General features: G+C 41.2%; 1 protein-coding gene across 1 annotated transcript; it reads right to left on the reverse strand.

Annotated features, from left to right (window-relative positions):
- Positions 1-824: 824 nt before the first annotated feature.
- On the reverse strand, positions 825-24,652 carry LOC125297274 (oocyte zinc finger protein XlCOF6-like). Its single transcript, XM_048247541.1, has 4 exons — positions 24,424-24,652; positions 17,106-17,246; positions 8,052-8,192; positions 825-4,546 (listed from the first exon to the last, which is right to left on the reverse strand). Exons 2-4 carry the CDS (start codon positions 17,242-17,244, stop codon positions 2,649-2,651), a joined length of 2,178 nt encoding a protein of 725 aa, XP_048103498.1. The 5' UTR covers positions 17,245-17,246; positions 24,424-24,652; the 3' UTR covers positions 825-2,648.
- Between the last annotated feature and the right edge of the window lie 200 nt (positions 24,653-24,852).

A 24,852-nucleotide genomic window follows, 5' to 3' on the forward strand; every position in this document is an offset into this window, starting at 1 on the left:
GCCTTTTCAAAAATCCTTGCATATGATTGGATATTCATTTCAATTTCATTCATTTCATTCGGTGACTCTCTTCCCTCCTTCACCGGAGTCAGCACGAGATCCCTGCCCACCCACCGCCATTTTTAAATGCCACTTCCCTGCCCACAGAATTTTTAAATGCCACTCAGAGTCAGTGCGAAATCCCACCACCATTTTTAAATGCCACGCAAGAGTCCATGCGAGATCCCTGCCCATTTTTAAATGCCACTCAAGAGTCAACACGAGATCCCTGCCCACCACCATTTTTAAATGCCACTCGGAGTCAACGCGAGATCCCTGCCCACGGCCATTTTTAAATGCCACTCTGGAGTCAGCGCAAGATCCCACCACCATTTTTAATTGCCACTCGGGTGTCATTGTACTTACCGGTGAAATGTGGTCTTAAAAGAGCGTGGACTGTGACAACGTGTGAAGAAGATCAAAGAGGACAAAACACAGTTTCCAAAGGTATATATAACTTTATTTGACCTGGAAGTGATTCATTGTACATTTGATTCAAAAGAGTCACTGTAGGGATTCATGTTGCGGAAGCGCCGCTCTACGGATTGTGATGGAGCTGCTACCTGGTTACCTCCCAAAAACGCCCTTAAACGCCCAAAAATACCTGAATGTTTATGTGAAAGAATTGCACTATGTAAATGAACTATAACAAACAATTAAGGACTTAATCACACACAAACTACTATTTTTACGGACTATAAAAAATAATAATTATGTAGGAAGTTTAGAACCCAGAATTGACCTGCACACTACAAAAGTGCACCAAATTTAACAAATGACTCAATACACTTGAAGGAGGTCTGCGTCCTTTCTTTTCCAGATATTTTAGGATTTCGCCATGGTATCGTTTCAGTATCAAGCATCGAGATATGTATGTCAGGTATTGTATCGAAGTCATAATTTAGGTATCACGACAACACTACTTCTTGTTTAGGTTTTTAAAGAATGGAGATTTCATTACAGTTCCGCAGTATAACGTCCAACTAACCCACGTCTTAGAAAAGACAGATGAAGAACCATAGAAGAGATCGGTTATCTGACCCTCCTGTTTGGAAACTGTAAAAGACCCAAAAAGAGACAAAATACTGCTTGGAGAGTTAAATGAATTCTTTACTTTTCAGCACTTTAGAGGTGTTAACAAAATGTGGCACAATATCTACTTGCGGGTTACAAAGTTGCAATGTAAATAAAATGAAAATAGTACAAAAGGTCGGCTGATTGTCACAGTCGGAACAGAAGGTGCGGTATCTGCAACAGGTTGTGTGGTGGAGTTTGGTCGACATCTTAAAGCAAATAGGCCCGTTCTTTAGTTCAACCCCTATTTATAACATATAGGCTATCCCCCACACATTCCTGAGGCAAGTCCACCCCCTAATTCCCACAATAGCTAGTTTTCACACTTCCCATGGTAACTAGCTTTCAGAATGTTCCAGAAATCGGATCTAACCAACAACTTTGAAAAAGACGCACATTACTTCTCCGGGTTACATTTGGTACTGGTGGTTTACAGACAGTTTCAGCAGTTACACAAACAGTTTACATTCGACAACAATCATATCACTTTGACATGTTACATAACAACGTACACTTTTACAGTCATCAGGAGAGATCAGTTGCAATTTAACAGGTTACAAACATTTATTGCATTGACTCGTTATCTCACAATGTCATCATTTAAAACAGTTAAGGCACTTTGCACATTTCACACTGTTTCGGTCATACAGTTCCTTGCGTACATAATTCCCTAAGCGTTACATAGGTATTAAAATAATAATAATAATAACCACCTATTGGTGGATAAATTGGCAGAGCTAGGGGTCAACCAAAAGCTCATCATTTGGATCAACAGTTTTCTAACAAATCAGACACAACAGGTCAGGTTTAATTCATGCATGGTTTCATAACAGGCCAAATAGAAAATAAATGTTAAATATAACCTAGTTCTCTGTACATATTAAAAGCAGATGGTGGAGGCTATCAAGTTGCATAGCTCCAGAACTCACGCCAAATGATTGTCTTGAAGGAGCCACAGCCCTTTCATGACACTATGGCATATGAATGCTGTTCTGTTGACCTTTAGTTTTGTTGCTACTGTGCATGGAGGGCAGTCATATCGTATCGCAATAATGACGATAACCACAATCATTTAGGTTACTATAATCATATCACATTTTCATACCGTATCTCTAGTGGCTGGTGAAAACGTTGAGTGGCTGGTAGATTTTGGAGTCCACCAGCCACAGTGGCAGATGGATGAAATATTTCATTTCCATCCTTGGTGGTGTTGCGCAACTGTTTGGATTTACATAGAAGTTGATTCATTATTGCAAAACAACTCCTCTATATTATATATTACCGCGGACGACTTGGGATAGTTTGCGGACCGCCAGTTGAAAAAAAAACATTTGATCACATATTCAGCCAACTGCATTTCTTCCTCATAGCTCGTAGCCTCTCTCTGAACTCCTACAATCGGACATTCTCAGTCAGCCCTTGCCACATTCAGTGCACTGGTTTGGCCTCTCTCATGTGTGAGTGCACTGGTGAAGTTTGAGATGATCCTGTTTATTGAAGCTCTTGCCACACTGAGTGCAGTGGTATGGCCTCTCTCATGTGTGAGTGAACTGGTGTTTTTTGAGAGAACCACTCTGAGTGAAGCTCTTGCCACACTGAGTGCAGTGGTATGGCTTCTCTCCTGTGTGAGTGAACTGGTGTTTTTTGAGAGAACCACTCCGAGTGAAGCTCTTACCACACTGAGTGCAGTGGTATGGCTTCTCTCCTGTGTGAGTGCGCTGGTGTTTTTTGAGATCACCACTATTAGTGAAGCTCTTGCCACACTGAGTGCAGTGGTATGGCCTCTCTCCTGTGTGAGTGAACTGGTGATGTTTGAGATCACCACTCTGAGTGAAGCTCTTGCCACACTGAGTGCAGTGGTATGGCCTCTCTCCTGTGTGAGTGCGCTGGTGTTTTTTGAGATTTCCCTCTCGATTGAAGCTCTTCCCACACTGAGTGCAGTGGTATGGCTTCTCTCCTGTGTGAGTGAGCTGGTGTTTTTTGAGATCACCACTCTGAGTGAAGCTCTTGCCACACTGAGTGCAGTGGTATGGCCTCTCTCCTGTGTGAGTGCGCTGGTGATTTTTGAGATGATCCTGTTTATTGAAGCTCTTGCCACACTGAGTGCAGTGGTATGGCTTCACTCCTGTGTGAATGCGCAGATGTAATTTTAAGGCTGACTCAACAGTGAAGCTCTTGCCACACTCACGACAGTGGTACGGCTTCTCTCCTGTGTGAGTGCGCTGGTGTAGTTTTAAGTGTGACATAACGGTAAATTTCTTGCCACACTCACTACAGTGGTACGGCTTCTCTCCTGTGTGAAAACGCTGGTGTGTTTGGAGATGGACTAATTGTCTGAAGCTCTTGTCACACTCACTACAGGGGAACGGCTTCTCTCCTGTGTGAATGCGCAGGTGAAGTCTGAGGGTACTACTCTTAGTGAAAGTCTTACCACACAGAGTGCAGCAGTACGGTTTCTCTCCTGTGTGAGTGCGCCTGTGTTTTTGGAGATAGGACAACAGGCTGAAGCTCTTGTCACACTCACTACAGGGGTACGGCTTCCCTCCTCTCCTCTCTCCTGCGTGAATGCGCAGGTGGGTTTTGAGATTGCTTAATTGGCTGAAGCTCTTGTCACACTCACGACAGGGGTACGGTTTCTCTCCTGTGTGAGTGCGCTGGTGGGTTTGGAGATGTCCTAATCGGCTGAAGCTCTTGTCACACTCACTACAGGGGTACGGTTTCTCTCCTGTGTGAATGTGCTGGTGTTTTATGAGAGCACTACGATGACTGAAAGTCTTACCACACTGAGTGCAGCAGTATGGTTTCTCTCCAGTGTGAATGCGCTGATGGGCTTGCATATAGAATAAATGTCTGAAAGTCTTACCACACTTACTACAGCGATATGGTTTCTCTCCTGCATGAATACGCTGGTGTATTTGGAGATTGCCTAATTGGCTGAAGCTCTTGTCACACTCACTACAGGGGTACGGTTTCTCTCCTGTATGAATGCGCTGGTGTATTTTGAGAGCACTACTCAGAGTGAAAGTCTTACCACACAAAGTGCAGCAGTATGGTTTCTCTCCTGCGTGAATGCGCAGGTGGGTTTTGAGATTGCCTAATTGGCTGAAGCTCTTGTCACACTCACTACAGGGGTACGGCTTCTCTCCTGTGTGAATGCGCTGGTGGGTTTTGAGACTGCTTAATTGGCTGAAGCTCTTATCACACTCACTACAGGGGTACGGCTTCTCTTCTGTGTAAATGCGCTGGTGGGTTTTGGTACTACCTCCAAGAGTAAAACTAGAAGGTGCCAGAGTCTCTGGTCTGATCTCTCCAGACCTCAGCTGGAGCACATACTCGTCCGTGTGGCTCCTCTTGATGTGCTTGTGGAGGTAGAGCTGAGCCGTGTAAGAACATGGACACAGGGAGCAAGTGAACACCTGAGATGCTGTCACCTCTGAAAGAAAGAATAATGAGGAAGATACAATTTAGGTTCAGACAAAGAAGCACGCTGGACAACATTGTGTAACATCATCAACATCAATTGAGAAGGGTCTGGCGTCAATAAGGCTATAAAACAAAGCAGCACAAGACATTAATGGCCCTTGGCTACCAAACTGTTACAGGTGGCAACGAGATTTGGTTGGTTTTAGCAACCAAAACCTCTTTATCCTCCTTATTACACGGCTATTTGACAAAACACAAAAATAAACTTGATATGACTCTTTACATTTATTTGTAAGGTTTCATCGTGGCTTTTGCTGAGAAACAAATAGTTTGCAACATACACTGAACTTGAATAAAAAATTCTTTAGAACACAGTTTATCAACCGTCTGCTTTCACTTTTAAATGAAGTTCCATTGCAAGAAGTGACCGGACTACTTGGGGAGTGATATTAACAACGTGAATAAGCAGCCCCAAAAAACCTTTATACAGTCTATGCACAAAACTCATTTTCCTTGACAGCGGTCTGTTATACTTAGCAACGGTTGAAACATGCTGATGATGTTTCCATGTGGCATTTTAGTTTCGATGGACTACATGTCATGTTTCATGCTCCTGTGTGCCAGCAAGTCACTGCACACCACACACTGGGGTTTCTGTCCCTTATTGCCCTCAACACAAGTGAATCCAAGCTTCAAATATTCAGGGTATTTTTGCCATAGCCATCTATGTACTGCTAAAACAATGTCTAACATGACCGGTCACATAAGCATTGTCTATATCTTATCTTGAATTATCTGCCTTCTACTCATGTTTTTGAGCTTCGCTCTAAAATGACTGAAGCGGGGTGTCAAGGTACGAAACTTCTACAGTATGTTCTTTACTCATAAAACGAGGCATTGAAAAGTTTGTAAATACACCAGGAGTTTATTTAAATAAGACTTGCCTGATGGATGCTACTATCTGCTACTATACCGCTGCGTCAACGTTACTTCCGTGATTTGGGAAAAGCCCGTAAAAGTCCTGGCAGGAAGCATGCATAAGGATGTAGATTCAGGAATGCACTAATATTTCGTTCGTAGTACCAGTTTGCAACAATTATTAGGTAACACTAAGTTGTAAACACTTCGGAAATACCAAAAAACGTTGGGATATACCAAAAAACGTTGATGTAATCGCTTCCTGCCAGGACTTTTACGGGCTTTTCCCAAATCACGGAAGTAACGTCGACGCAGCGGTATATAGGGTTGGGTATCGTTTGAATTTGAACGATTCCGATTCCAATTCCGATTTCTTATTTCGATTCCTACCGATTCTCGATTCCGATTTTTTTAAGAGGCAGGGTCAAAAAAAGTTTAGGATATTTTAAATGAGCTAGCTAACCAACGGTCTTTCTCAGGGTATCTTCACATTTTCCAAGTGACCTTTTCAAGACATCTAAATGAAACTTAAGACTATACCAGGGCAAAAAGATATATATGACTGTTTATGCAATAGTTATTTTTTCCTACTAATTTTAACCCGCACCCCATTTTGGATGTCTACAAAAGTTACCACATACATTTTGGCGAAAGAAAAATAATTGAGTGTGAATTACCTTCAAAGCTATAAATGCCCAATTTTAGGGTCTGGGCTGCTTGCTTTTGAAGCTGGCTGTACATATTTGGTTTTGCTTACTGCTGAGGCTGACTGTTCTTCACCTGTGTCTGTAGTAGCCTAGGCTACTTGCCAAAGACATGTGCACTGGACTGGATTCCTTCAATATTTTTTTCAAAGTCAGACTAAGCTATTTACATATTTTAATAAGCCTACTTTATATAATTTACTATGTGCATCTATTGTCCAATATGCAGCACAGCAAATTAAAGTTAATCCACTACTTTACATTTTGCATACCAGCTGTATCTAAACCAACCAAAGCTTGACTGAAACATTGTAAAACCATTGACTTGTTTTAAATTAATTAAGAGACAGGTCCTCCTTGCATGATCCTGCTGAAAACTGCTGGTTTCATCTCAAGCACGCACTTATTATGAACGCACGTTTTTATTTTTTATGTAGCCAGTCGCCGACATTCCAAAAATATGCGGTTTTGCGAAGTAGGCCTAGCCTACTGGGAAACGCTGGCAAGCAAACTGCTGGCAGATATTACAGGTAGGCTATTATAACTTAGACAGATATTTTCTTCCCTAGGCTAGGCCAGCAACACACGCTGGAAAGATGCAAACAGATCAACTTAACATACAGTATTTCCTCCTGATTGCGAAGCACTGCACATAATTTGACCAGCAGTCTTCGCGTACGATGCTGCGTCCGAGCAACGATTTTAGATGCCAAGCTGCTCATTCATTTAGATGCCAAGCTGCCTGCTCATTCTACCGTAGGCTTCCTCATTCCACGTAGGCTACCTGTACATCTCTCTGGCCTCAGCTACACCACGAAAACGTCAGGCATATTATTTTGTAGGCTACATAGGCTACTGTATTATTACCTATATTCACACCTTTAACCACACCCGTGAAAAACATCTTCACTCTGCAACCACTACACTTCCTCCCGTAGCCTAATAGCCTATTGACTTATAAAATTGCGTTTTAAATACACGAAACTGGATTGAGACATCACTCGCTCTCTTGCACTCACTGGCAGTACCATATGCACATTTAATACCTCTCTTTCGAAAATTCAGTTGTATTTAAAGACTATTTAAGGATCCGCGGGAACCCTAGCCTGACTTGAGAGGGAATTTGAAAGACAACTGATTATCCCGCCCCTCGGACTGAGCACTGCGAACGGTGAGTGCCCAGACCCTACATTTTAATGTGGGTCTGGCTCGTCAGGCTACCTCTTCAGTGAACTCAGGTTCGAAAAGGTACGGTCTTGGATCTTGGTAGTCGAAGTCATCATCTTCGTCTATCGTGTAATCTTCCATATTCTCTTAGAGAAAGCCCACCTGTCAGTGTCAGCCTAGTAGCAGAGAACTTGGTAGTCACGCTGGTGTATTGCCGGAGGTTGAGGGTTTACAGATGCTGCGTGATGTCTTTGCTAGCTGGCAGCGGTGCTTTGCGGTGCTATGCCGAAAATAGTTCCAAATCTAAATTGGTCTAGTAAATCCCTTCGTGTTAATTTGCATTGATATTTGTACTCGATGTGAATGTACAGGTTACGAGAAATAATTGTAAAAAATCTGGAGTTATTTCATTCACTTTTGCAACGACATGCTAGCTGATATCGCTGGATTACAGCGACTACGCTAAGCTAAAGATAACCGGGCCGTTTCTAGATTAGGACAATGGCTGGGTCGGCTATAAAACGCTTTGGCTCACTCATCCAACTCTAGGGACTGCGGGGAGTGACCCAATTTGACCTAGGGGTGGCATATTCCTTTATTTGCCAGGGGTATGAATAAACATACATTTTTTAATATTTGGAATGCTGTGTTGTTGTAATCAGTATTGGTCATTCCAGATAAATTAATTAAGTGTGTTTTTGTGTGTGTGTGTGTGTGATCTCTTACGGCTCTTGGATTGTTCTGCATCTGTGTTGTTCTCTCTGTTCCTTCCTCGTTGTTCCTGTGTTCTGCAGCAGTCCACCAGCACCACTGATACCTTCTTCAACTGGACCAGAGACTCAGGGTCTGTAGGGGACAGGTCCATCGCTGTAGACAGACACATAAGAATAGATCATGATGGAACAATTAATGTATTCTAGAATAGTTAGGTAGTGGAGTGGTTAAGGGGATGGGCTACAAAAGATGTAGGAGAGGAGAAAGAGAAAAGCTGCTAATATGCTGCGATGGAGGGCCAACTAGTGCAGATACAAGCAGAGATGTAGGCTACAGGTCTACAAACATGGCAGAGATGTAGGCTACAGGTCTACAAACATGGCAGAGATGTAGGCTACAGGTCTACAAACATGGCAGAGATGTAGGCTACAGGTCTACAAACATGGCAGAGATGTAGGCTACAGGTCTACAAACATGGCAGAGATGTAGGCTACAGGCCTACAAACATGGCAGAGATGTAGGCTACAGGTCTACAAACATGGCAGAGATGTAGGCTACAGGTCTACAAACATGGCAGAGATGTAGGCTACAGGTCTACAAACATGGCAGAGATGTAGGCTACAGGTCTACAAACATGGCAGAGATGTAGGCTACAGGCCTACAAACATGGGGCATAAAAAAAAAAAAAATCTTGGGTTCCGGTTTCCAACCAACCCTGTCAATTTACGACCCAAATTTATTTTATGAGCTTGGGGAAGAAAAAACACTAACTAGATGTACCGCATAGCGGTACAAAATATGACCGTCGCTCAGTCCTGTACATCAGTTCTGTGAAAATAAAATCACACTTCAATTTGTCTCCATATTTTACTCCATCCCCCACTCTTGAAACTTTTGTGTATGCTTGTTTGGCATGCCTGAGTGTGTAAAAAGCGGCTGCACAGAAAGTAGCCTACTGGTGCTGAAAAGGTGAATAGATTGTAGAATAGCCAAAGAAGATGTAGCATTGTTATAAAACCTTTAAAATCTCTAAACAATCACAAGTAGGGCAGTTCATCACAGTTCATCCATTGCAACTGGATTATTGAAAGGTCACTTACACCTGTAGGCTACATTGTATTTGGGAAAAGCAAAATGCATCAGCATAATGTTATTTATTTATTTATTTATAAACAAAAACATCTCTGTCAGTTCCATGCCGTTTTCAACAGCTATCAAAAACAAAGGTAATTTTTGGATGGATGGATTTTTTGTGAATGTTTCTTCTTCTACATAAGATTTCATGTAATACTTTATTGTCAATGCACAAATTAAGTAACAGTAGTCTGAAACTAAATGCAGTTTTACATCTAACCAGTGGTGCAAATAACTGACATGTCCAAATGGGCCTTGATGAAATGCATCGCTAGACTGTTCATACACATTTTAACGGGCCAAAGTTGAAGAGCTGTTGTCCGTTTTTGTTCGTGCAAATATAGGCTGATTCATGTTCCCTTGCATTGTGTAACTGAGGTCCATGGCTAGTCTGGCTTTCACCAGACCAAGCTCAATCTTTTAAGAAATCAAAAAATAAATAGCGGGCAGATCAGGCTGGGTTCACCCAGCCTAGTCCATAGGCACCCGATATTGTTTAATTTTCCGATTGAGATATCCACGCTCTGGCTATTCTAAATGCAAAAATGCATCAGGGAGTTATGACAAAACTGTAACTAACAAACTAGATCCTAATAGAAAGCTGTTAGCTTCCCTAAGCTACAGGTAGGCTTATAAGGTAGGCCTATTTACAACATAAATTGTCAATAGTAAATAATAATAATAATAATAATAATAATAATAATAAAGCTTTATTTGTATAGCACCTTTCATACACAGAATGCAGCTCAAAGTGCTTTACATTTGAAGCATGTAACACAATAATAGTCAGTCAGTCATTATCAATCACTTTTTCTTTGCTGTTTATGTTATACTCAGCAACATATCAAAAATATAGAAAATGGCGCCATAAGACTGGCAGCCTTAACCCTCTTACCCCCACAAGCACGCCATATGGCAACTGTGGCAAGGAAAAACTCCCATATTCCAGGAAGAAACCTTGAGCAGAACCTGACTTAATAGGGGAGCCCATCTGCTTCTGGCTGGCTAAGCCCTCCAATAGTAGCAGATGTAGAATAATCTGAAAATGTAGTCTACAGGATAAGATGAGTTAACTAAAAGCTTTCCTGTACAGGTATGTTTTCAGATCTTTTTAAAATATTTACTGAACTTCGCCTGCTTGATGTACAGAGACAGGGTGTTCCATAGTTTTGGGGCATAATGGATAAACGCAGCTTCTCCACTTTGTTTGTGGAGCACTTTGGAAGTACGATTAAAAAGATTAGAATTGGATGATCTAAGTTTCCTTTGTGGTTGATAAGATATTAAAAGCTCAGAGATATATGAAGGTGCTATGCCATTCAGAGCTTTGTAAGTAATTAACATAACCTTAAAATCAATTCTATAGGAAATAGGGAGCCAGTGCAGTTCAGCCAACACAGGGGTGATGTGTTCTCTCTTCTTAGTCTTAGTTAAAAGTCTAGCAAGAGAGTTCTGTATGAGTGCCAATTTCTTTAGATGTTTTTGGGAAGACCAGTGAAAAGTGCATTGCAGTAGTCTAACCTGCTAGTGATAAAGGCGTGAATTAGTTTTTTTCTGCATCTTGTTGAGTTAAAAGGGCCAAGACTTTGGCAATGTTTCTCAAGTGGAAATAGGCTGTCTGAGTAACTTTACTGATATGGGGCTTAAAACTTAACTCTGCATCTAAGATGACACCGAGGCTTGTTACTTTTGGTTTGACCTGGTGTGCCAAGTTCCCCAGATTACTAAGAATAATATCTCGCTTTAGTTTTGGTCCAACCAGAAGTACCTCTGTTTTGTCATCATTTAGTTTCAAAAGTTTTTGCTCATCCACTGATTAATGGAGGTTAGGCATGCAGTGAGGGAGCAAAGGCCATCTGGGTTAGTTGGCTCCACAGAAAGATACAATTGGGTATCATCTGCGTAGCTGTGGAAGTTTACATTATGCTGACTTATGACGTTTCCCAATGGAAGCATATATAGAGAAAATAGCAGGGGACCAAGGCAGCTCCCCTGGGCCACACCAAAAGGCAAGTCATGTTTTTCAGATACATGATCACCTAGACTGATATAAAAATCTCTGCCAGTAATGTAGGTTTGAAACCAGTTTAGAGCATTATCAGAGAGACCTAGAGCTATGCTGGCGACACAAATAAAATTTCCTTTGGAAACCAATGGCTTACGCCTTATAGTATCAAGCGGACTTAAACTGCCATACCGTGGCGAAAAGTTGTAATAAAATTCACGCAGCTCCATGAGTCAAGGAAAGCCTTGAATGAAGTAGCCACTTCTAAATGGGACCCACTACACAGTAGCTTAAGGTGTGTTGCTAAAGCAGCCATAATGAAATTAAGGTGTCATTGTTTGGATACTTCACACACACATGCTTTTTAATTTCACAGTCTACAACTACCAAGCTGGAATCAAAGCACATCGATTCCCCTCTCACACCCTGCACGCACTTAAAACAAAATAAACAGGCCTCAGTCTCCGCATGTATAGGCAAAACTGTATCAGACCGGTGTAATGTTGGTAAATCTTCCATTGCACAGAATGATTTTTGTAGCACGTGCAACAAATGACAGTCGAAAGATACAATTACAGTGCTGCTATCAATTTTTGCTTGCTTGGTATAACCGCATTTATAGTTTTCTACAAATGCAATCAATCAAATTACATCCATCACTCAACCAACGCTAACGGTAACATTACCTAGGTCCTTATTGATATTATAAGATTAACGTACCTGCAGTAAAAACCAAGCATGTCCGATAAACATCCTCAGATTTATTTTGGCTTCAAGAAGAAATGGGAATTACATTTCATGTGAACATCATCCTATCCTTATTAGACGTTCTCTGCGGTAAACTAGTCCTTGTAGGAAGCGTCCATTGTTTTTCCAACCCACTTTTAACTTCCAACAAAATTACGTCTCACTGCGACGATGCGCCATCTAGTGGACAAACGACTACTTATCACCAATACTGGAAATGCAGCCATGATGATGATGATTAATATTTATTTTGGCTTTCTTTTAATGCTACTAAATTTGTAATTATGTATCGGCCGTTCTAATACCGATAGTATGTGGGTGCCTGTGTGTGTGTGCATATGTGTGCACTGTCATCTACAGGCCAATGAGTGTACAGTCACTAAATGTACACAAAACCTATTTTTTTTTAGACCCCCTAATGGATGAAATTCTACGAAACTTGGCATACCCCCAGAGAATGCCAGGTCAATCATACACATACAATTTGGTGCAGTTCTGAACATCTTAACTGAAGATGGGGGGCGATTAAAGCAGAATAATATTGCATTTTCATTTTTTACCGGGGGGTGCAAATCACAAATGAGTGATTATGGGCCAGATTGATGTGGGCCCTTGAGACCAACATACCATAAAAGATTCGTCATCCTCAGTGCCACGGTTCAGGTGGTTATTTAGGAAAAACTGCTTTCTTTGCGGTTCGGGGGGCCCAGCACGGGGGGGGGGGACGAAACTAAATTTTTCCGTAAAAGTCTAGTGGGGCTACATACCCACCAAATTTCATGTGCCCCGGTGGTTCGGTGTCCCGGGTATCGTTGACCAAAAATTCAGGAAGTAGATGAAAGGGGGGGAAAAAAAAACAAAAAACCTTTGACAATCCCTATATGAGCGCTTCGCTAGCGGCGGCCATCATAACCAGTACCTGATATAAGGTCCCTATATGAGCGCTTCGCTAGCGGCGGCCATCATAACCAGTACCTGATATAAGGTCCCTATATGAGCTTACGCTTGGCGGGCGCCATAATAACCAGTACCTGATATAAGGTCCCTATATGGCGCTTAAGCTAGCGGCGCCATCATAACCAGTACCTGATATAAGGTCCCTATATGAGCGCTTCGCTAGCGGCGGCCATCATAACCAGTACCTGATATAAGGTCCCTATATGAGCGCTACGCTAGCGGCGGCCATAATAACCAGTACCTGATATAAGGTCCCTATATGAGCGCTACGCTAGCGGCGGCCATAATAACCAGTACCTGATATAAGGTCCCTATATGAGCGCTTCGCTAGCGGCGGCCATCATAACCAGTACCTGATATAAGGTCCCTATATGAGCGCTTCGCTAGCGGTGGCCATAAATAGTCTAGGCTACATTAAAAATCCACAAATAAAAATCCAAACTATAATTACATGAATTACCCATTGCATTATGTATAGGGATGAGCGTATTCTCTCTTTTACAAAGTAGCCTATGCACAGCTGTTCACGAAGACGATTGTTTTCGTCACTTACCAATGCACTCGCAATTTTGTCCAAACACCGCAACTTTTTCGCAAATTTGACCAATCATCGTAGTTTCACCGTGACAAATTTCACCTACCACAACAGTCCCTCGCGCAGAATATTGAACCAGATGGCACACTTACTTCTGCACCTTCTGTATGACACCAAAGACTGCCCTAACGTGTTCGTTCCTCTGCAGTTTTGATGACAATAAATAGAAGGCTAACGTTAATAATCTGCTTATATGCATCTCTCAACCTGGTGTTGCTAACCTACCTAGGCTATGAAAGTAAGTAAGTAGTGTACTGATATTTGAGTAGGCTATGCAACCCATTGGAAAACGTTTACCTGGATATGTCCTTTTAGCTTATGTCATGTTTGCTAGCTTGTGGGCTTAGTTTGAGTAGTGCTACCAAAATCATAGAAATTAATAAAATTGGAAGACATTTACCTCTTCTATGATGCAAGAATGATTTCATTCGAGTTGTTTTTAACTAATGACATAGAAGACATTCCCAAATGCATCCACATATCGTAATGCACTATGCAAAAAGTGATTTACACTCGTAGCCGAACACAGTGAGATGCAAGCCTTCCAATCCACTCAGAAATGTAAATAGGCTACTCACACGTCCTTAAAGGGGCAGGCTGTCAATTAGACGTACACCACCAATGACATTAAACAGAAGTGTAGTCAAATAGTTTAAATCAATATGAAATTACTAGATACTTACTTGCTGTTAGTAATTATGCAGGCCACAGACTATGAATTATTAAAAAGATACGAACTTAATATTAATCACAAAATATATGAATGTATTGAAACATATGACATGATGTCATCTCTTTAGGTGACTGTCTTTTTTACTGCTTTGTGAATTACCTCAGTCAAAGCATTTTCACAAATAAAGTAGGCCTACTTTGATTTTCTGTAATCCTCACTGTTTACCTTTGATTATCCTTTTTTAATAAGCATCAAGATGATCAGTGTGATTTTGGTCTTACTAACCTTAATTGAACCAAACCTTTTTTTTTTTATGCCTGGCTACAGGTCTACAAACATGACAGAGATGTAGGCAAGCCTACAAACATGGCAGAGATGTAGGCTACTGGTCTACAAACATGGCAGAGATGTAGGCAAGCCTACAAACATGGCAGAGATGTAGGTTACTGGTCTACAAACATGGCAGAGATGAAGGCTACAGGTCTACAAACACGGCAGAGATGAAGGCTACAGGCCTACAAACATGGCAGAGATGAAGGCTACAGGTCTACAAACATGGCAGAGATGTAGGCTACAGGTCTACAAACATGGCAGAGATGAAGGCTACAGGCCTACAAACACGACAGAGATGTAGGCAAGCCTACAAACACGACAGAAGTAGAACGTCTGGATTTATCTATTCAAAATGCCAGAATATGCCACACACCACAGAATATAATCACAATGTAGGCTAAAACATCAGGACATATGTTACTCATGAATATAAATATCATAACGGTCATCTCATATGTAGAAGAACACACTTAAACATCAGGACATAAGTTACTCATGAATATAAATATAATAAGTTCTGAGTCCAAAACTAATCACAATGTAGGCTAATGCATCTGCTGTTTAAGTTATTTAACTTCACATGATTTCCATATTATAGCCTATTAGTGATCTGCGGTTGTGGAAATAAAGGCTAATAGGGCTAATAAATAATCAGTAATCAATAATCTTAATTACAATTTTCATCAAAACACAAAATAATCTTGATTATGATTTTTTCCATTATGCAATAACTAGAATTAAACTATACAAACATTTAGCATAAATTCACTGAGTGAGGGTGTGTGTGTGTGTTCTAAGTCTCCGAATTCGGAGGACAGCCCCCAGCAGCGCATTGTGTTAGACTAGGTACTACATGATCATGGCAAAGAAAAGTGGCCCTATGCTGCCCGGGTACTTTAATGGTATAAAAAATGCGGAGACCAAGTAACGGTACATGGAAAAAATGTCATTCATTAGCTGTACAGATCCTTACGAAATCTGCAAAGCGGATCTAAAAGATGATTTGGACCCCTGGCCCGATCTGTTGTTTTGTTATACATTAATATGTTTCTTTTTCTAGAAGTCTAATGCTAGGGTTAGTTTGTATGTGATCTCTCAATAGCTAGTAGCTATCCGCTAACGTTAGCCTTCTAGCTAGTGCTACTCTAAACTTTAGGCTTGTGTTACTCCCATACATAAATGTGATCTAGTTTAAGTCATGCTACTCATATTATGTCAAAGTTGGGCTGGTAACAGATAATAGAGAAGAAGTGAGAAGTGAGGCTAAACATTGCTTAACTCTAGCAGCAGTTAGTGCTGGCAAAGTCATCATACGAGGTGCTTGCTAACCAAAACATGATATCTATGAGTTTTACCCCCATTCAATAATCCAACATTTCATAGACGTCTTTTGTTTATATTTATTTACCGTTAATAAGCATACCATGCATCGTGTTTCTTAGCCTATTACCTGTTATAAAATGGTCACTACAGACTCTTAAGTGGTCAAGGCTTTTAGTGGAGTCCTCTCTTAAGAGATCTTCTCTCCTTATTTTTCTCAACCATGTTTCCCGACGTTTTCTATACGTCTCCCGTCTCGCCTGATGATAACGTTCAGCCGGGATTGAAGGCAAACGGTAATAGTTCCGTTTATCACGGGTTGAGCGGTTCGAACAGCCATATACAGCACGAAAATTAACAATTTTGCCGTACAGTAACAATGTTACATTCAGTCGGAAGTTCAGAACAGGCACAGGGTTCAGAGCGGTTGCTTGTCCTCCGAGTTCGCCGTGACAACGGTTATCAGGGAGGGTGAAACCGTTCTATAAGTCGCACATGAGTATAAGTCACACCAGTCAAAAAATGTGTCATGAAGAGGAAAATATAAATCAGTAATCATAAAAATAAATATAAATCAGTGTTTCCCATACATTGACTTATTTGTGGCGACCCACCACAATATCAACATTGACCACCACAAAATGATTTTTACAGGTTCTACTAAATTGTGCTTAACCCTTAGAACTCTAAGCTGTTTTTAGGGCATTTTCACTACCTTTATTCATAAGGATTTATTCTGGTCATTATAACTGCCACACACACATATTATATATTGTTATTTTCAGCAGAGTCTAGGCTATCCAGATCATCATTTCATGTATTAGTACTAGCATTGATTTTATTTAGATTTTTAAAGAATTAAAATATAAAAAGCGTATTATAAAAACTCTTATATTTTGACATTTGCGTCAATCTGGTTCTAAGGGTTAAATCTGGTTAGCATCATAACCACGCTGCGCTAATGTGTTAAAAACTGTTACAATCAAGTTAATTCTGCAAACCTACCACCACAAATAGAATTCAATTCTGTGGGAAACACTGTAAATATATATATTGCACCCAAGTCGCAGGACCAGCCAAACTATGAAAAAAAAAGTGTGACTTATAGTCCGGAAAATACGGTATTTATCCACTGATATACCTGTAAAGCTGTAAGCCCTTGCACAGTGTTTGTGTTGCTGTGTGAGACATAAATGGGCTCTTTATTAATATTTGGAATGCTGTGTTGTTGTAATCAGTATTGGTCATTCCAGATAAATTAATTAAGTGTGTGTCTGTGTGTGTGTGTGTGTGATCTCTTACGGCTCTTGGATTGTTCTGCATCTGTGTTGTTCTCTCTGTTCCTCCCTCGTTGTTCCTGTGTTCTACAGCAGTCCACCAGCACCACTGATACCCTCTTCAATTGGACCAGAGACTCGGGGTCTGTAGGGGACAGGTCCATTTCTGTAGGGACATGACATAGACACATATAAAAGAATAGAACATCATGGAACAATGAGTAGTTGTGGGTTTAATTCCCAGCCCTCACCGTAGTGCCGTTGACCAAGGCACTTAAAGGGAAATTCCGGCGTTAAATGGGTTTTACATACCGTAAAACTTCAAATAATCGCTGAGTCCCTAAGAGACGCCTGTCTCTTTTAAACGCCTGGCATGGCTATAGGTTTGGGTTAAAGGCCGGTCTCCAGTAGAGGCCTGGTCTGTTTTTTAGTTTCGGGTTGTATTTAATCTTCTAAAACCAGTCAGATCGTCTGTTTAAAGATTCGCAATGACACGAAACCGTTATAGAAAGGAGGTTACTTACAGCAGTGTGAATTAGATGTTGCACGTCGTTACAAGCCGTCGCAAAGCATTCACATGTCTGGTCACAGTTGCAAGGTTTTAGAATGTTGCATCAAGTTGCTGCTCATCTCGAAGGCGTAATCTTGGGTGTGATTTGGGCTTAAGTATTAAGCAGACCGCGACGCTATGATTAGATGACATTAAAAGACTGTGGTGGGGAAAAGCTAGAGTTCCAAATTGTATAACTTTCCAATATGAACTATGCCTATATGTCCGACTTCGTCATCGTTCAATTCATCCCTTGTGTTTAAGGGATGTTGTGTAAAATTTGCAGATAGGCCGATTGTAAGCTTGTTTTTATGCTGGCAACAAAACCAGAACGGTTCGCGAACGTTATTCTTTATTCTAAATGCTATGGCGATAAAGAGAGAGAAGTCAGAAAAGGAATTTACCTTAGACTGGGCTATATCAGAGCCCGTCTACGGACATTCTCTGGCTATATAACCTACTGAAATAGGTTAATGATGTAAAAAGTCAAGTGCTTTCTATGGGACTGGTGTGTGCGCCCAGAGTTTTTATTGATGAGTCGGAGTGGCAAGTGCTGCGCATAGTCGCAGTGGAATGTGGCTGCCCAGGGCATTATAAAACTTCTCACTATTAGACCTACTCATACACGGCGGTGAAACGGCGTATTTAGCTGTCTAAATTCAAATCATATGCTGGGGGAGAAATCGTCAGACATCCATGATTATTTTGTTATTCAGCACCACTGGTCAAAAGCCTGGAAGTAGGCTATGATTTGAATGTAGACTATGTAGACTGTTGTCAAATTTGGCAAATACAAAACGGGAGAAACAATATGGTTCATGCTCTCTCATGCCGTTTCATTCGTGCCGAAAAGGAGGGAGAATGAAACATTAAGCACGTTCCACTTTTGCATAGTTTCAGTTTTGGTCAGGGCTGATAATGCAACAGTATTTGACAAAGGACCGATATAGGCTATTTGCTAGTGACAAAATATGTCACTAGCAATATGTCACGGCGGTGCAGTCAGAATTTTCCCGGTGGATTTTAGTGCCCCACTCCGCCCCTGTACGGAATTAATGGACTTGGGCGCTCCGCTGTGCGCCAGGGAGTTCTTTGCCTCTCGCCCTTGTCCATTAATTCCGTAAAACAGGACACCTCGGCGGCCATTATCCCTATTTTATGCTTCAGCATCAAATCGACGGTGTACCCCCGCAGACCCCTCTGCGTCACCACGAACACCTCTCCGACCCCTCCACCGTAGCTCGACGTGCACCTCCAAAAAATCAGCAGTAGTTAAGTAATTTAGAGACGATACCATACAAGACCGACGAGTCCAGGAAGTGACATCAAACCGGAAATAGGTACATAATATACTTTATCGTTTATGGATAATACAGGGGGGGAAAAAACTTGTTTTTGACGGTCTATGGAAAAAATAGTCGCATTTGGTAGAACCTTTTATTATTATTCCTAATAATTTCTGGGAAAGCCGTAGCCTACAGGTTAGCGCTTCAGACTTGTAACCGGAGGGTTGCCGGTTCGAACCCCGACCGGTAGGCCACGGCTGAAGTGCCCTTGAGCAAGGCACCTAACCCCTCACTGCTCCCCGAGCGCCGCTGTTGTTGCAGGCAGCTCACTGCGCCGGGATTAGTGTGTGCTTCACCTCACTGTGTGTTCACTGTGTGCTGAGTGTGTTTCACTAATTCACGGATTGGGATAAATGCAGAGACCAAATTTCCCCTCACGGGATCAAAAGAGTATATATACTTATACTTAACATTTATTTATTAAATAATCGATTGCGGCTGACTGTCCACATGATCTACCAGAGTCAGCTGGAAAGAGCTGGAAAAGAGACCCTGGAAACACCAGCTGATGTAATGACTGTTTAAATAAATTACTATGATGTTTAATAAACAATTCTAGACATACACTTAACAAGTCATCATTATATCACATCAATTAGGCCCAAGTGTTTTACGTAGGCTGGGTTAGCTTACTGTGTGATATTGGTTTAGACTACAGCAAAAAAAATCAAGTCTATCAACATGTTTTCAGCCTACCACTGTTGCAGAAAACACATACAAGAAGGGATCCTTTTGATTTTCTGTAGATTTTTGCACATTCACAACTATTTTTCCGAGCCTGAGGTAGGCTACAGCTGTTACAGGAGGGCCTGGTATCCCTTTGTTATGACGCACTTCTTGCGACGGTCACTCCGTCTCAAAATGACTTAACTCCCTCCCTTAACTTATTGCGGCAAGTGTTGCCGTCACTCCCCCATAGACAGTAAATGCCCCAGCTAATATGACGGCCGCGTTTACGTATGCCACCTAATAGAACTCGTGCCCAATGCGGTATCTAGCTTTTCTAATATCTATGTGTAACGGATGCCAGCTAGCTTAGCTGTGCTTTGTGGAACGTTGGTAAACCTCACTCCCCGACGCCTCAAGAGTGCTGTTGGCATGTGAGCCAGTAGCCTGGGATATTGGCTCAACTGTCAGCACGCTCGCCTCCCGATCCGAGGTGCTGCTGTTCGCGGGTTCGAGTCCAGGCGTCAACACAACGCAGGTTACATATGGTCACGACGCCATAGGAGTGACGCAGAAGTGTAAAATAAAAATATAATCTGTTGTCTCACTGTAGCCAGATCGACTGGAAAATATTTCCATATTGAATATGGTATAAGTATAAGTTGAGGGAAATTTGATCTCTGTGAATTAGTGAAACGCACACAGTGTACACACAGTGAGGTGAAGCACACACTAATCCCGGCGCAGTGAGCTGCCTGCATCAACAGCGGCGCTCGGGGAGCAGTGAGGGGTTGGGTGCCTTGCTCAAGGTCACTTCAGTCGTGGCCTACCGGTCGGGGTTCGAACCGGCAACCCTCCGGTAACAGGTCCGAAGTGCTAACCAGTAGGCCACGGCTGCCCCTATGGTATATGGCATTCACTCACCAGGGTATATGAAGAAATGACACACTGCAATTTCAAAAAAGTGATGAGAACAAACAAAGCAAATGAAGTAGATGTCGTATGGTGAATGGTACAGTCTATCTAATGTGTGTCCTTGTGTGAAGGTCAACATCTGTTGCATCATGCCGGCAATATTCAGAACTTTTATGTATCAACAAGGGGTGCAGGACAAGAGCAGAAGGGTCAAATGGCTTTTTTTTACTGAGGTCTTTACTGTGTAACAGTGACTGTCAATCAGTCCCCAACTGTACATGTAGAAATGTAGCCTATAATACAATTATGTGTGCCTCATATCTGGATCCACTGTATCTTCTGTCTCCTGCTATCCAAAACGACTTCAGAAGATAATAAAGGCTGATCATTATTATTATTATTATTATTATTATTATTATTATTATTAATGGCAAAAACAGCAGGCAATTAATGAATTTATAATTAAATTGCCATAATATTAAAAAACATGCACATCCTCAATAGGCTAGGCCAATATTAGGTTCTCAAAAATATATAAATATAGTTATTATATATATATATATATATATATATATATATATATATATATATATATATATATATATATATATATATATATTAAAATCTCACATAGGCTACCTCCATTTGAGAACCACTGGGCCAATATTATGTTCTCCACTCTTAGCATGACCTTTCATATGGTTGTTGACCATATATTATAGGGATACTGAAGAGGTTCATATGGTTGTTGACCATATATTATAGGGATACTGAAGAGGTTCATATGGTTGTTGACCATATATTATAGGGATACTGAAGAGGTTCATATGGTTGTTGACATTGATATTATAGGGATACTGAAGAGGTTCATTGTTGTTGTTGCATGTTCCCTTTGGGACTCGCACTACAGTTAGGCTTTTAAACTATTCTATGAAAATACCGGTAGCCTAGAGATAAAATGCATGGATCAGGTAACGTTAGTGGTATGTTTATGCAGACAGGATGTAATTAATGATCTTTGCCTATAGCGTAGCTTACTTAGATTACTGTAGGCTACTGATCTTGTCTGATGCCCTTGCCCCCCCCCCCAAGAAACGATGGTAAACAACACAGATTCTAGAAGGCTATAGGCTACCAACAGGTTCCCAGAGAAGCGCTCCGCTGTAAGGTCGTTGGTAAACAGACTGTGCCGGGAGGGGACATGACGGGCGTGGGCAGTAGTTCAAGGAGGATACGCTTTTATAGAGTGGTAAAAAAAGAGAAGTCCCGCCCCTTCCGTTTGCCTCCATGGGACCCATCTTTCAAAAAAATTTGAACGGCAGTCTATGGCGAAAAAGAAATTATTTTCTGGTCCCGGTTGACTTGCGCCTTGAATTACCCATATGATGTTTGTCAATTTTAAAGACAATTTTTCATGTAAAGACATTTGCAGTTTGTTTCGTAACTATTGAATTACAACATTGTGAAAGATCGTAATTCCAACGACTACAAACCCATCAGTCGCTAGTGGCGTTAGCTCATTCACAGCCACACTAGATTGTACAAGCATACCAGCAACAGGTCTTAATTGGGCTTTCGTTGCCGAAGAAAATACCATGAGTCAGAGGATTAAACACATCAGGTAAGTTGTATTCGTCCATAGACTGTACATTACATACTGTTAAGTGACATAGCAGGCAGCAAGATGCAACCGTTAACTAGCATAACAGCTCTTATCGTTTCATTACGTTGGTGACGCATACATCGTTCGAGGAGACGAGAGATGTAGTCCACTGAGTGGATTCGCACAAAACCAACATAACTTTTTGAAGTCTATCGAACAACAGTACTTTCTTGACGTGAAAAATTATCTTTTAAAATTCACACACATCATATGTGAAATTTGTGGCACAATTCAAACTGGACCAAAAAATAATTGTTATCTCTCCATTAACTCCCGTTCATAATTTTTTGAAAGATGGACCGGAAGTAGAAGGGGCGGGACTTCACCACTCTATTAGGAGTGTCACGATTCTCCAAATCCTCGATTCGATGTAATTTTCGATTTTCGATCTTTTTTGTAATATTACTATTAATGCATCCCTTATGTTATTTACTCTTTTTGGCCTTTTCCTTTTCTGTTTCGGGTGGGGGCTTTTATTTTGATACCGCTTTTTATTTTGAAACCGTTCCAACCGCGAGGTTGTAATGTAAACAGAACTAACATTAGGCTAAAACAGAGACGTGAACATAGTGAAATGAAACAACACAGAATGATCATTTGATTGTTTCAGCACACTCCGAAGAGACCCAAGGTTAGTGTTCATGGAATATTTAGGCTACTTATCAATGTGCATTTTAAGCCTTAAATTAACTTTGGACTGTAACTAGATCACCTTTTCACTTGCTAAGTTGAGTAGGCTAAGTTAGTTTTAATTGACGTGAATGAATGAATACTTCCACACCGGTGATTTCAAAGTAGCAAGAGGGGCTTTGATTTCGGTAGGTTAATGTGTATATTAATTGGCTGCAGCCTAAAATTAGAGCAGTGTTGACGCTGCAGTTCAGCACGTGCGTGTGTGTTTCTGCGTCTTGGCATAGGCCTACCTACATGCTGGACGTGACATGGGGTGTGGCTGCATCGTCGATTCTACTTTTAAGTTCGAAGTTAGAGATTGAGATGTAAATTCGATATAAAATCGAAATCGTGACACCCTTAGCTTTTATAGAGCTATGCATTCTTCCTTTTTGAAGACTTGAACTCCGGGAAAATATACGGACACAAAGAGGTCAGGGAATGACGCGCTGATTTTGGGCTGAGCTCAACGTATATGTAGCTTGATACAGGCAAATGTAGGAATCCAATAACAGCTCATGTCTAGCAAGGAAACAAACGTTCAGTGTTAGAAGTACCGAAAGAACATATTTTAGATCGATGTTGCAGACCAAATATACTCGGAATATGTAATTGACACTACAATGTAAGCATGCTAAGTAAGGGATAATGGACTCCACGGTGGTCTGTTCACAGAAGTTAATGCACGGTCGAGGTTGTAAAACGGCCCCCGACGCGAAGCGGAGTGTATTAACCTCGTAGTGCATTGACTTCTGTGAACAGACCACCGTGGAGTCCATTATCCCGCTTATTCCACTGTTGCCACTTGCATTGTGTTCATTTCCTGTTACAATTTAAAAGTTTTAATCGCTAAAACTGTCTTGTTTGTAGAACTAATTTCTTCCGACACATATCAACTAATTTCTCAACTCAAAGGACAAACTGCCGTTACTAGTTCTAAATGGTATCTATAGTTCTATCTCTCCCGTTGTCAAGCGGGCGTATCCCAAGATTCTGATGAACTTTAGCTTGGAAACATCGCTTTTACTTAGCCTGCTGTCATCCATCTAGCTAAAAGCCACCTCCGTCATATGTTACAATGTTCTGAACGTCTGTATTTTACAGCTCGGATGCAACGTGACAGTTCATTTAAACTTCACAACGAGTTTGGCGAATTAATATACAAGTGTGATACGGCCAAAAAAATGGATCTACTTCATAGGTGTGCAGATAACATACGGTTAATGGTCGTTCTAAATTACGTAGGACAATGGGAAATTCAACCAAGCAGTGGAATAACACGTAATAACACTCGTTTATTTTGGTTTGTTCTAATGTTTCCCGTTCAATAACGCACTCGCTGTCCCATTTAAATAACACGACACGCAGAGAGCTCTTTGGAACTGTTGAAGCGCGTGAACCGCGTGGCGGCGACTTCACTTCGAGTGTCGCAACTCTCATTTTTAAAATTATCTATCTATCTATATTTTCTATAGCTCTGGTTATAACTATAGTGAGTCTGACCATACGTGGCAATCACGTACCGCCTTACCTGCTGATCCGGTAGCCAAGGCTAATAGATATGGCGGCCAAATCCCCACTTCTTGTTGTATGCTAGACGTCAAGTATCAAATCATGAACAAAGAAAATGCCAATAAAAAAAATCAAAACAAAAACGAACAACTTAAGCCCTAGGTAGACAATGTGTGTAACTTTGTTACGGGTGGAAGACAATGTTACAATGTGTGTAACTGTGTAACGGAGGAAGTCGCATTGTTATAGTGATGTGTCCATGGATGTGTCACTCTTCTTCTTCTTCTTTCGGTTTTAATGTCGGTTGGCAACTAACTTTAATGGTGCATTACCGCCACCAACTGGACTGGAGTGTGGTACTGGAGTCTAACTTTTCCAAGTACGATGCAAACAAACAAACAAACAAAAAAAAACAAAACAAAAGATCAAACTAAATTCTTTTAATTAG

The sequence above is a fragment of the Alosa alosa genome, chromosome 7 (genome assembly GCF_017589495.1).
Source record: "Alosa alosa isolate M-15738 ecotype Scorff River chromosome 7, AALO_Geno_1.1, whole genome shotgun sequence".
NCBI classification, from domain to species: Eukaryota; Metazoa; Chordata; class Actinopteri; order Clupeiformes; family Clupeidae; genus Alosa; species Alosa alosa.

Excerpts from the sequence above, each read along its gene's own strand:
- LOC125297274 (XM_048247541.1), bottom strand. The coding sequence starts at position 17,244 with ATGGACCTGTCCCCTACAGACCCCGAGTCTCTGGTCCAATTGAAGAGG. Across the intron at positions 8,193-17,105 it reads TGCAGAACAATCCAAGAGCC|CGATGGACCTGTCCCCTACA; the intron begins GTAAGAGATCAC and ends GTCTGTCTACAG. Across the intron at positions 4,547-8,051 it reads TGCAGAACAATCCAAGAGCC|AGGTGACAGCATCTCAGGTG; the intron begins GTAAGAGATCAC and ends TCTTTCTTTCAG.